The sequence below is a fragment of the Ctenopharyngodon idella genome, chromosome 5 (assembly GCF_019924925.1).
Source record: "Ctenopharyngodon idella isolate HZGC_01 chromosome 5, HZGC01, whole genome shotgun sequence".
NCBI lineage: Eukaryota > Metazoa > Chordata > Actinopteri > Cypriniformes > Xenocyprididae > Ctenopharyngodon > Ctenopharyngodon idella.
Genome location: NC_067224.1, coordinates 31,910,586 through 31,924,454, shown reverse-complemented (window position 1 = coordinate 31,924,454; position 13,869 = coordinate 31,910,586). Strand labels below are relative to the sequence as shown.

At 36.6% G+C, this 13,869-nt stretch overlaps 1 protein-coding gene across 1 annotated transcript in view; it reads right to left on the bottom strand.

The window, feature by feature from the left end:
* Positions 1-1,094: 1,094 nt before the first annotated feature.
* The window catches only part of LOC127513623 (neuropeptide FF receptor 2), a 29,948-nt gene continuing 17,173 nt past the window's right edge, over positions 1,095-13,869 (bottom strand). The window contains exons 3-5 of the mRNA XM_051895606.1: positions 10,320-10,419; positions 8,039-8,945; positions 1,095-5,915 (exon numbers count right to left, since the gene is read on the bottom strand). Of these exons, the coding sequence (XP_051751566.1) occupies positions 5,898-5,915; positions 8,039-8,945; positions 10,320-10,419 (1,025 nt within the window). The 3' untranslated portion in view covers positions 1,095-5,897. The remainder of the gene's footprint in view (positions 5,916-8,038; positions 8,946-10,319; positions 10,420-13,869) is intronic.

The window sequence follows — 13,869 nt, the reverse complement described above, 5'->3', positions numbered from 1 at the left end:
ACAGTAATCCTCTAATGGAGAACTGGCATGTCTCTCCCTTATCTAAAGAGTTTTAGAGATAATCTAATAATGGAAGATTTGTAGCTCTTTTAAAGTCCTCCCTCAGGAAGCCCTTGTCATAAGTACTGAAGTGCCATCTCTCATTTTTGCTTGCTGCACGGCATTGTCATGGGAAGGCTTAGCATTTAACTCTTCTTCTCTCAAAAACCTCAGTCATGAACTTTGTGAACCTTATACATGAACAAATGTCCTTATTAACAGATATAGGGTGAATACAAAGTACGACATTTTTTTTGTCATTGAGATGAAAGACAAACTGTGTCCCACTTTATCTACCTTATAAGGTGAATCATTTGTTGCATTTCTTATTTGTAAGTTGCTTTGAATAAAAGTGTCTGCTGAATTAATAAATGCAAATGTGATGTAAATGTATAATATGTCATCCATAAACCCTGTGCTCTCAAATTTGGCTTGTCCGTGAAATACAAAAATCTACACCTCCTTGCTTGTGTGAAACAAACTACATGCCACCCACTACCAAAGCAAGAGGACAAAAGGTGGATGTGATGTCAACACAGACAGTTCAAATGAAGCATGTGATTTTGAAATGAATGACAGAATCTGTCTTGCTATTACAGATGGCCATTGGGGGCGTATTGCTTTCTCAGGGTTGTTGTGTTTCTCTAGGGAATCTGAGCAAGTTTTCCAACAATGTTCTGTGTCCTCTCAATGAATAAATTTTGTAAGGTATATGCATATAATTCCAATTCTCTCATTGTTGGTTATTCTCTTCTGGACTTGCCTCAGTTTTTTAACGCTGAATAGGTGCAATTCATGGTCTGTTTATTCGTTGATTTAAATCAGAAAGTTTAGACAGACAATGGCAATCAAGTTCATGTTAAAGGTTGGCACTGCAATCATTTGTATCCCGAACCCTACAAAAAGGAATAAAGGATGCTTGTGAATATTAGGGAAACATGTGAACATATCTTTGTACTGAAAAATCCAGCAAAATGCAGGTGTCGACATTCTGAAATCATGCCACACAAGTAAATTTTATTTCTCAACCAACACAATCAACACATTCAATAGACAAAATTGTATTTATTAGTCAGTTTTATTTAATATATAGGCTACTAAGGCAATACTTACAGTCACATATAGTCTACTATCTATAGTTAAACAGAGATGAGCAGTAATTTTTCTTGTAATGATGCATAAATCTATACAAATCTTCAAAGGTGGAGAAAAAAAACAAAACAAGTCCCTCATTCCATACAATATTTTTGCTGTTTTGAGTGTATAAATATGCAAATGAGTAGTGTTCAGTGAATTGTATAGACCATATTTGTACACACAAACTGTCACACAAGGGAGGACATCTGTTAAACAATTACAAAAATAATTATGCCCACTAAATATTCAAATATGACATCATGCGGTTTCATAGATTTGACATTTCATGTACAAAACACCATTCCAGTGTGCTCAAACATTGATTACATAGCACAAAGTTTACAATTTAATAACACCACCATATAACAGATATGCTTTCATTATCTGGGTTCTGCCCAGATTAAATGTTCACATTCACTGAAACATCTTGAAACAAACGTATATATAACATTGACCTTGTCAGAATGTTTCAAAGGTAAATTCCTACAGCATAGTACTTCTTCTGGAGGTCCCAAAGCCAACTGTCAATAGAAGGTATATCAAAACAATAAACACAGCAGTTTTAGAATAACTTATTACGGGTACAATTGACGCAAATATCTCTGTAGTGTAATTTCCATTATTTCTCCCATTTACTTATGAGTTATAGACTTGTCGTTCAAATTAGCAATGCTTTTAGAGTAACCTGGTGCTGGTATATCCTTAAAGTGATAATGAACTCAAAATTGATCATTTTTATTTTTGTGGAATATTACAGTGTTTTTTTCAATGAATGATGTATCCGTGCACATCACTGTTTTCTTTTTTAATTAACATGTCCTCGTAATCTTTAATCAATATAACTTCCCCTCGCAAAAACATTTCTTCACAATAGGAAAGAAAAGAGGATCGCAACTTCCATTTCATGCCAACTTTAGGTCTATCATTGCCACTTGATGAATGAAAGTAAGCTCCAAAGAGCTGAAACAGGAACATTTCCCATTCAATACAGAAGAAACAGAACTGGTTTCACACTATCAAAGTTGTGCAGATTTGTGCTCTTAAAGATGCTGTGTGCCACACTGTGTGCAGTCAGTGGGCACAAGCCCTTTTCCCCAAACACACAAACAGGGGAAGGTAGGGGACAAAAGGTTTCGTGCACAGTTGCTTTCCCCTGAATGTGTTGGCTGAAGGCACGATGGGAAAGGATTTGTTGACGACACAACTTACTGCTCATTTAAACATGGAACATGATGATTTGTTCTCATCTAAAATGTTTGATTTTCTAAACCTGATATCATGGTTTTATGTGTAAATTAATATTCTTAAACTCTTTGATTTCTGCATGGGATAGGTGATGGATGACATGATGTCTCCCCAGTGGTGCAACGTGATGAGTGACAGGCACCTGACCCAGAGATAGTGGGTTCGAGTCCTGTGTGGTAACTTTATTGGGGCAGTTGTGGCCTGATTTTTTGAGTCGGACTTGTAACCTGAAGGTCAGGGGTTCGAGTCTCAGTACCGGCAGGAAATGTAGGTGGGGGGATTGAATAAACAGCGCTCTCTTCTACTCTCATTACCCACAACTTGAGCAAGGCACCTAACCAGTAATTATTCACCGGGCGCCGCTGCAAAATTGGCTGTGTTCATGGTGTGTGTATGTGTCAATACTCACTGCTGTGTGTGTGCACTTGTATGGGTGAAATGCAGCGCACAAATCCCAGTATGGGACAACATACTTGCCCCATGTCATGTCACTAATCACTAATATTCATAAAAAATCTAAAACACGTCTTTATTAAACTAAAAATGGATGGAAAACACATCTTTGGTAGGAAAATTAACTAACCACCACTTTGGGTGTCTAGTTCTTCATATTTATTTTCATATAAAAGCAACAGAATTTAGATTACATCCAATTTATTAGCAAAAAAGCATATGAGTGTGAATCATGTGATATCTGCCTTTGAAGTAGGTCCACTACAAGAAGTGAGAAATGCAGCGCATCTCAATCGAGACTATTGTCACTTACATTTTGAAAATGCAGAAACATTTCCACCTTTTTCCTGATAAACACCGCCATGACAGATTCTAATTTCTACTCAACTGTTGTCCTATTCCAGTCTTCATATGAACCCATGTTAATACTACGAGCAATTGAATTAATTAAACAAAATAAGCTCAGTTTAATAGCTGCCACAATAGCAGTAATAAACAAAGAATTCCTGATTTGTGCACCAACAAACCTGAAAAGAATATTAGCTTCTGTCACCATATGAATTGCATGTCAATGACTGATGAGAGAAAATGAGCATGGCAGCACTTATGTAAGTAAGGTATATGAGTGCTTGTATAATGTGGACAAAAAGCCTGAACTTCACCGCGATTCTGAACTTTATGATATGTTATCAACATAAATTCGGGCCACTTCATGTCATCTATACCCACTCATTAAACTGTTGAGGCACTGCCAAAAGACAGTCATTGCGACACTGTAAAGTGTCAGCACTATGGAGCCATAAGCTTTTTTTAGTCATTTTAATATGTTACATTTTCTTCTAGGAAAATATGCTAATTTGACCAGAAACACTGGAGAAGGGAAATGTAGAAGTTTTCTGGAATAAGTCAGGCGAGGCTTCAGTGTTCAAAAAAAGGATGATAGAAGTGAAGGTTCTTGATGCTGCGGTGGATGATATACATAGTTTAGGAATCGTGTATAAATGCATTGCATACTTATCAACTCACTCCTTTGATGCTGTTTCCAGGTTCTAAAGAAGAATAAACTGAATGTCAGTGTACAACGTTGTGCGACTGCCAGCGCTAGAGACATTTAACAACTCTGAAATACAGAGAGATAAAATGAGATGTTTTTCTCCCTGTATAATTTTCCTGTCTGCAGTGTTCTGTGGAGTATGTCAAAATAATGTTGTTTATAGGCTACATTGTCCTATAGAATCTGTCTTGTTGAGATGAATATGTTTCAGTGGTAACATTAGCAGTGCCAACATCCAACAAATATACTGTCACATATGTCCACAAAAATAGGGCTTTAAAGACATGATTATGCTGTCACGACACACTGACATGACAAGTAGGCTAACACCCCAAAAGGCTTTTCACTTTTACAAAATTAATGTTGCTCATCATAATGACCATCAACCAGTAACACATTTCAACAAGGTCCTGCTTCTCTCTAACTCTTGTTCTCTGTCTGATGCACATTACGCAACAAGCAGTGGTGATATAATGATAATTATTTCTTTTTGTAATTATTATAATTAAGCATTAGATACCATAACATTTGTTATGTGTATGATTTGCTCTCAGAGACAAAATACACAGCATTTTTAGTCAAATAATAAAACAAAATGCAGCCTAACCTCAATTAGTGACTATTTCCTGAACAGATTGTTCATTGTTTACACATCATTGCAAAGCACAGTAAGATGCAAAATTGCAGCCAAGAGGATATATTACCAAGCTGAAAAGTTTCACGCCATGAAAAAAAATGTTCACAGAAGACTTTGTAGCAGCAATACATTGTGTGCCTCAAGTATATCACTTTGTACTCAACTGCAGGTTTACATTAGAAACACAGACAACAACATTTCCTTTTGGAGTGAGGCCTTTTTTTCCCCTACACATACAAAATAACCAGCGTAGATTCTCATCCGCCAAAAGAGAAACTGTGAAATATGTATAAATGTCAGATGCGATAGCCAGTGACAGTTTGGACACTTGCCATTCCCTCGGGGATGTTTCTTGACTCATTCCACATAAGATTGTTCAAGTTCTCATGGTTTCTGACCGCTAATGCCATATTTTTAAGGCACTGCTCTTGTTCAGCAGCTCATTTACATTGAGTTTTTGAGTCTGAAAAGATCCTCAGGCACTGTCCCCCATGTCAGGACACAAACTGTTGAGTGTTTTTGAAAATAACTGGCAAAATGCCCTTCCTGTTACAGTGAACTATTACAGATATACTAATACAGATTCATAGTTATGATGCTCAGACCTACTACATTCACCCTGTAAACACGCCAGCAAGAAACCTGCAAGTTTTGCTGCTGACATTCATTGAATGTTGGTTAATGACTGAACATATTGAGCAGGCAGTTTTAAAAAAGGTAGTCATTTTCAACTCAAAGAGGAGAAATTGAACAGGCCATTTTAACAAAATGCAGTAATTTTACCATCCAGGTATAGAGATGCAATAGAAATCCCTCTCAAATATCCCCTGTTCAGGTACTTCAGTCAGTTTGAGATGTGGCTTAGAATCAAGACATTTTCCACAGGAATATCCGTATTAGTTATGGCCTTGACATTTGGTGTAATTTTATCTGAACCTCAGGGTGTATTCCTCAGGTTAAACAGGGTGACAAAGCAAACATCCAGGAATGACACTGGGCATAATTTGGCATCCAGTAAGATGTCATTTCATTTCACATCTTATCAAGTCAAAGCTAGGTCCACAAAATGACCTTCTTTGTGTTTATCACACACAATGTCTGAATATTAAACCCTCCAGATCAGACTGCCTTTCTGGCATGATTATTGTCTTAAATTTAAAATTTCATGAGAGAAAAGGCAGAGCACATCTTGCCTACAAGATGAAAGAGATGAAAAGAGATGAAAGACGAACTCATGGTGTCCTCCCAGCAGTAAAACAGTCAGTGAGAAGGGAAAAATCATCTGAGTGCACAGTATCTTTGACCATGGGTTCCATGAAGATCATTAAGCACCTATAAATCATACATTACCTGTGAAGAAAAACAGACAAACAATGGTTACATTCATACCATTTATAAGACCCTGAATTTTCTCACTGAAACCTTCTGTAATAAAAATGGACCATACAGGGTCTATTAGAAAAAATCTGCTGATGCCAGAAGGAGATAGAGGGAGAAAATTGACAATTTAGAGAAGACCATCTGTAAAACTGCCTTGGTTGCCAATAAAAAAAAAAAGATGTTACTAGCATCTGTGCTGTCAGAAATAATGTGCAAGAATTGTACTTTTAGGGTTACAACAGCTTGTCACTGGGCAGTACCCTTAAAGGGACAACTTTGTACCTTATCTACCCCTTAAAGGTTCATTTTAGTAGAGGGGTAATATGTTCCCTTAAAGGGTTAGTTCACCCAAAAAAGAAAATTCTGTCATTTATTACTCACCCTCATGTCGTTCCACACCCGTAAGACCTTCGTTCATCTTCTGAACACAAATCAAGATTTGTTTTGATAAAATCCGATGACTCAGTGAGGCCTGCATTGACGGCAAGATAATTAACACCTTCAAAAAAATAAAATAACGACTTTATTCAACAATATCTAGTGATGGGCGATTTCAAAACACTGCTTCATGAAGCTTCAAAGCTTTACGAATCTTTTGTTTCGAATCAGTGGTTCGGAGTGTGTATCAAACTGTCAAAGTCACGAGAACCATTGAAATTTCGAAACGTTTATGATGTAACAAAGCCTCGTTTACTGAAATCACGTGACTTTGGAAGCTGATACACGCTACGAACCACTGATTCGAAACAAAAGATTCGTAAAGCTTCGAAGCTTCATGAAGTAGTGTTTTGAAATTGCCCATCACTAGATATTGTTGAATAAAGTCATTATTTCGTTTTTTTGGCGCACAAAAAGTATTTTCGTCGCTTCATAACATTAAGGTTGAACCACTGTAGTCACATAACCTGTTTTAAATATGTATTTAGTAACTTTCTGGGCATTTGAAAGTGTTAATTATCTCACTGGCAATGCAGACCTCACTGAGCCATCGGATTTTATCAAAAACATCTTAATTTGTGTTCCGAAAATGAACAAAGGCAAAAACTATAGAAAAACAAAGCCCAAGAGGTGTTTCAAAGATGGCTGCAGAGTGAAATGACTTGTGTTAAAGGGACTTTGACTAAAGTCTTACAGGTGTGGAATGACATGAGGGTGAGTAATTAATGACAGAAATTTCATTTTTGGTTGAACTTACCCTTTAAGGTACTATTATGAAATTGTGAGGCTAAATAAGGTTCAAATTTGTCCCTTTAAGGCTACTGCCACAGTGATGTTGTACAGTTTTTAACCCTAAAGGTACGTTGGACAGCTGTTGTACCCCTAAAGGTAAAATTTTTGCAAATTTTTTTTAGTGTGTGCTGTAATTGTAACTGCTCAAGGATATGCCAGTTTAACAGTGTGGAATTTCAGTATGAAACTAGGGAATTTGCCATGTACAAATCCTGTTGAATATGTCATTTTGTGAGATCAGTATTTCTCATTATTTAACTTAACTATCTAGAGAGAAGCCTTTCACCAAACTTTTACTATATTTAAATATTTTACATATAATATGTAATTCTGTATTTTATATACACTACCATTCAAAAGTTTGTGGTTGGTAAGATTTTTTTATGTTTTTAAAAGAAGTCTCTTACACCAAGGCTGCATTTATTTGATTAAAAATAACACAGTAAGAACAGTAATCTTTTTTTGAAATATTTTTACATTTTAAAATAACTGTTTCTATTTTATTATACTTTAAAATGGCCAAAAATTGATAGCAAAGCTTAATTTTCAGCAGCCATTACTCCAGTCTTCAGTGTCACATGATCCTTCAGAAATCATTCTAATATGTTGATTTGATGCTCAAGAAACATTTCTTATTATTATCAATGTTGAAGCCAATTGTGCTGCTTAATTTTTTTTTTCAGGATTCTTTGATGAATAAAAAAGTTCAAACAAAAAGACACACAATAAAAAAAAAATATATATAATTAGATAACAGCATAAATATAAAGGTATATAATTAAAAAATATATTTATTCTGTTACATTATATCATATTTGGAGTTTAAGGTTTCCAAAACAATATTCTCTAACACACACACACACCTTCTCCAGATCTTCCATGATCAGATCCTGTTCTTTCATGTTCTCCTTGCCTGAAGACTGGCTTCTTTCACCCTTCCCATTGCCCACAGACACCAGCCCTTGGATGAGCCCTTGTCCTTGTCTGGGACCCCCAGCCTCCAGTACAGACTCCTTGGTCATGGGCAAGGTGGCAGGTAATACAGCATTCCCCTGCAGCCGGTGAGAGTAGCTTCTCCTCTTCCCTAAAAGGGCTGAGCAGAGCTGAAGCTTAAAGGCCGCCTTGAAACCCTTACGGAAGTTCTCATTGAAAAACCCATAGACTATGGGATTGACGCTGCTGTTACAGAACGCCAGCCAGTGAGCCAGAGGATAAAAATAGATATTAATGACGCGATGCTGATGCTCACTCAAGCTTGCGTAGTCGCTCAGCATCATGAGAGCCCACAATGGCAACCATGACAGGATGAAGAGCAGGGCCACCACTAGCAACATTTTAATGACCCGCTTCTTTTTCCGAGACACCAGTTGACGACTTTCATATCTGCCATGCTTTCCAGAGCCAGAACCGGAGCCTGAGGTCCCAACTTGGCACACAGCGGCAGGCATTGATGTTTTGAAGAGCGTGATTCCAATCCGAGCATACATAATGACAATGAGAGTCAGAGGTGCCAAATAAATGTTAGCGAAGAGGACTGTGGTGTAAATCTTGCGCATCTCCTGGTTTGGCCAGTTTTCACGGCACCAGTAGAAGGGTTGCGTGGAGTTGCCATCGCTTAGCAAGATTGAGACCCTGTGCTCTTTGGTGACCTGTAGCATTACACCAGATGGACACATGATGGAGATGGCCAGAACCCAGATGATGACAATGATGAGGGTGGAGGTGGAGATAGTGAGCTTCTGTTTGAAGGGATAGACAATGCAGCGGAATCTGACACATTAATATAAAACAAGGAAGAGGAAGGACGTATTAAAAGGAGAAAAGAAAAGAGATGGATGACAGAAAACAGAGCAGAGGTGATCAAGACAGAAACAGAAAATAAGTGTTTCAAGAAAGTGCTTTAAGAATAATGTACAATAAATGAAAAATGTTAAGATAATCATTCCTACATTTATAATAAATCTATTCAATTTAAATTTTACCATTTTAAAATGATCTTTCAGAAGTTTGGGGTCTGTTTGATTTTTATTATATATATAAAAAACTTAAAGGTTTAGTACTTAAAGGATTAGTTCACTTTCAAATGAAAATTACCGCAAGCTTTACTCACTCTCAAGCCATCCTAGGTGTATATGACTTTATTCTTTCTGATGAGCACAGTTGGAAAAATATTAATAAATATCCTGACGCATCCAAGCTTTATAATGGCAGTGAGCGGGATCAACGAGTATGAGCTAAAGAAAGTGTCTCCATCCACATCCATCCATCATAAACATATTCCGCATGGCTCTGGGGGGTTAATAAAGGCCTTCTGAAGCGAAGCGATGTGTTTGTGTAAAAAAAAAAAAAGTTCAAAACGCTTATGCTACGTCATGAAACTTATGAAACAAGCATAACTGACGCGACGCCAGTTCTGTTTTTTTTTCGTAATTTGAATACGGATGGCGGTTTTGGCAGAAGCTAGATATTTTACTTCATAACATGTTAAATATGGATTTTTTTTTTTTTTTTACACAAACGCATCGCTTCGCTTCAGAAGGACTTTATTAACCCCCCGGAGCCGTATGGAGCACACGTTTATGATGGATGGATGTGGATGGAGACACTTTCTTCAGCTCATTCTTGTTGATCCTCGCTCACTGCCATTATAAAGCTCGGATGCGTCAGGATATTTATTAATATTTCTCCAGTTGTGTTCATCAGAAAGAAGAAAGTCACATACACCTCTGGCTTGAGGGTGAGTAAAGCTTGGGCTAATTTTCATTTAAAAGTGAACTAAAAAGAAAACAGTTATTTTATATTGCAATGATATTCCACAGTATTACTGTTTTTACAGTATTTTTGATCAAATAAATGCGTGACGTGTTTCAAAAACATTAAAAAATTCCCCAAACTTTTGAATGATAGTATATATACAGTAGTCAACATTTGAAGTGGATCAAAACCTTTCATCAAAGTTGTCCTAAAACCTTCTTCTTAGGACAACTTAGTTCTTAGGACAACCTTGATTAACTTTTTTGATCCACTTCAAATGTTGACTACTATATATATATATATATATATATATATATATATATAATACTTATCCTGTCAAAAAATTATTCATCAGAAAAATAAAATATTTTGACAACACTTTTTGCCCACCTGTCCACAGCAATGGCCACTAAAGTGAAGACCGAGGCGGATACCGATATTCCCTGCACCATCCCACTCAACTTGCACACCAAACTGCCAAAAGGCCAGCCTGAAGGAGAAAAGTGAAATATGAACAACAGAGCAGAAATGACATTGAATTACATAGCTTAAATACTTCTTAAGAAATCACTAATTTTTCATTTAAAGTGAGCTTTTCATTCTAATTTTTGAGGCTCCACTCCCAAATTGCGGCATCATTGTTCATCTTTCTAGATTTTCTAGAAAGTAAAAATCTTGGGGGCTACAACAAAACAACAGCTAGTTCTTATAAAATGTATTATTTATTTTATTTAATTTTATGTAACATTTTGCTGTCAATCCAAGACTGTCACTGCGGACATACTGTGTTTCTTACTTGTTTTCTTCCTCAGTTTACAATTAATGCAACTTGACAGACAGACTTCACAATCTGAACTTTCTGATCTCTCTTTTTCTCTCTTCCATTCAGTGTTCTCTCCTTATTTACTCTCTTTTTTTCACATACTGACACCACTTTAAACTGGCACTTTTTTGTGTGTGGTGAGTAGTGTTAGCTGAGGGGATTATAGAGAAGACTGAAGAAAAGAACAGAGCCCAATCACTCTGGGAAATGTTGTTTTTGTTCACCTCTTGCAAGAGTAAACCCAGAAGATCCTTTTAAGAGGCTGATTAAATTTGTAGATATTGTGCAGCAGCTGGTCGAGATGTGGGTGTGAATAATGATGTGATAGACAAGGAGCGTTTTAAAAGACAGATGGAGTTAGAAAAAATGGATCTGAAAAACAGAGGAAATAACAGAGAAAAAAATAATTGGGTAGAGATTGTGAGACAGTAAAAGAGGAAGTTATCGAATGAGTGTGGCAAAACAGAGAGTAACGAATGAAAGAATTAATTTGAGAAACAGGAGACAACAAATACATAAACAAAGAATGTCAGGGTTCATTTAAGATTAAAGGTTAATTTTCCTCATTCAAAGAACTGAAAACAGTCCAGATTTAAATGTATCCAACTGCAAATAAAGATGACTGTATTGCTAATTCTTACATCATTCCCGTATATACAAAAACCCTGAACACTGAGTCTATAGAGAATGAACAATGTGGTGGTCTAAGAATAGTAAAAACAGCTAAAAAGGAAGAAGCTCTTCATCTTATTCATGATAACGTGTCACTTCTAATTTTTATAAGGATCCTTCACAAAAGCTTGTGTGAAGGTCCTCGCTGTAGCCTGTGCGATGATGTACTAGATTAAATTAAATATGCAGCGGACACGCAAACCAGGATGTATGGTCGGTTTAGGAGTTAGTGTCTGTTGTAGCATAGGCAATCAGCACTGTGACTGACACAGTAATAAAATCTTTAGAATAAGCTGCAGGACGGAGTTTGCACTAAACTAAACTAAACTAGTTTGGGGAATAAAAAGCATAAGCCCACTACAAATTGGATTTAATTCAGTCCATCATCATGCTAGAGGCTGCAGTGAGGACAGTCTCAATTTATCCGACTCTTTTTTGCAGGTTACATCAAGTCAAGTGACTGACTTTATGAGTGAGTCAATGAATCATTTATTCAACTGATTCATTCAGCAGTGATACATTCAGCAACAAACCAAGTGACTTGCTGTGTCCAAAATTAAACATTTCCCTACAATAAATAGTTATGCGAAAAATAGTACGCCAACAGTATAGTATGTCCAAATACATAGTATTTGAAAAACAACTGGCGAAAAGTACCCGGATGACGTACTACTTCCGCCAAGATTCTGAAGTGTACATTCGATGGGCACTTTACTATCCCATGAGATGATTTATTAATAGCAGTGAATTATTTACTAATCCCATGAGAAGATTTATGAATGGCAGTGAAGCAACATAACTGACACTGGTAGGTCAGTAAAAATATAGTGGATGTAGCACATCCAAATTTCATTCATACTACCCATATTCATACTATACAGAACATACTTTTCAACGGTCATTAAGTAAATTCATGTAGTACATACTCAGACAGTATGCGATTTTGGATGCAGTGACAGTCTTTATGAGTGAGCCTCGTTCAGTTGACACTGACACTGAAGCTGCCTTCTGATCCAAAGGTTCCCTATGCAGTGTTCACTGCCTCTATTCTCTGAGCACAGGATATCTGTTCACTTCACAAAATGCATTCATTCGGAACACCCCAAGGGTGTTTCTAGCTTTACATTACAGGTCCCCCATCAAAAAGTGTCCCCATATTTTTATACTATTTTTTTTATATCGTTATGAATATATAGACATAAATTGTCTTTACCTATAGTGAGTCCTTCACAAACTGCACAAACTGCTTAATTGCGATAAATAGAAGAAAAAAAATGTCAGTTTTGTTTCCTATAATGAATTGTAGGTAGCCTAAATATTCACATCATCCAATGCTCTCTAAAAAAATGCAATGCTTTCTGTTATGACTTGGTTTAGAACTGATTTCGTTGGCAGAGCAAAAATAGACTAACAATACTCTGTAAAAAAAATTGTACGTTACTAAATATTAAGTTCTTGTTAATTGAACTGTTCTGTAAAAGCAGTATCACACTTGCGATCATGCTTGTTGGTGTGAATTTCACCACTTTTGTTTCACTCGCTGTTCAATTATAATAAATAATGTGAACGCAGAATGCCTACACCTAGGCGGTATAGACCAGTGGTTAAACCTGTTCCTGGTGTCTCTTCCAAACAAGCTGATGACCTGAGGTTTGTTTGATTGGCTCTAGGAACAGGGCTGAAATTTGTACTGTTCCAGCTCTCTGAAGTGCTTTGTCTGAAGTCTGCATGAACTTCATTAGATCCATTCGCCTGCAGCCAGAATAGTGTAATCTTGCAATGGTGAAATCCAAGCTAGTCTGTAAACTTGCTAAACAGCTAACTGTCAAAAAAAGATACGATTATTTAATAGATACGAAAAGATTATTTATAATTAACATTTTTAATTATTTGATAGGCCAAAATAATTAGTTTATTATTTGTTTCTTTTATTTCCATATCACTCGAACAGGCATAAAAGCATGATGACTAACAGTCCACAGCTATTCTTTTTGCAGTCGAGGGGCCATTCTGTCCAAGGGAGTTGTAGAGAAGTTATTTAAAGACATCTTTGTGTATGTGTTTTTTTTTTTCTGTTTTTTTTCCCCTTCTATTTACTTAGTAGTGTTGAACTGAGAGTGAAGGTCATTCCTTGGCAAGGAAAAAAATCTATTTACTTGCATCATGAACAAAAGATATGTATGCTGGCGGGGGGGACCTTACAAATATGCATTTGTCCTTGTCTGCTATTACTTGCGACCTCGAAGGCCAGGGTATCCTCTACTCTTAATAAAGCTAAGAAAGAAACAAGATATTTTGTCTGTCTTTGGAGGGTCTCTGTCTTTGCAATGGCCTGATGTGATTCATGATCCAACAAAAGATCTGTTTGAGGTCAGTCATGAAGCTATTTGAGGTGATTACAAACAACAAAATACAAGAAGGTTATTCCAAAGCTTGGGAGCAGCT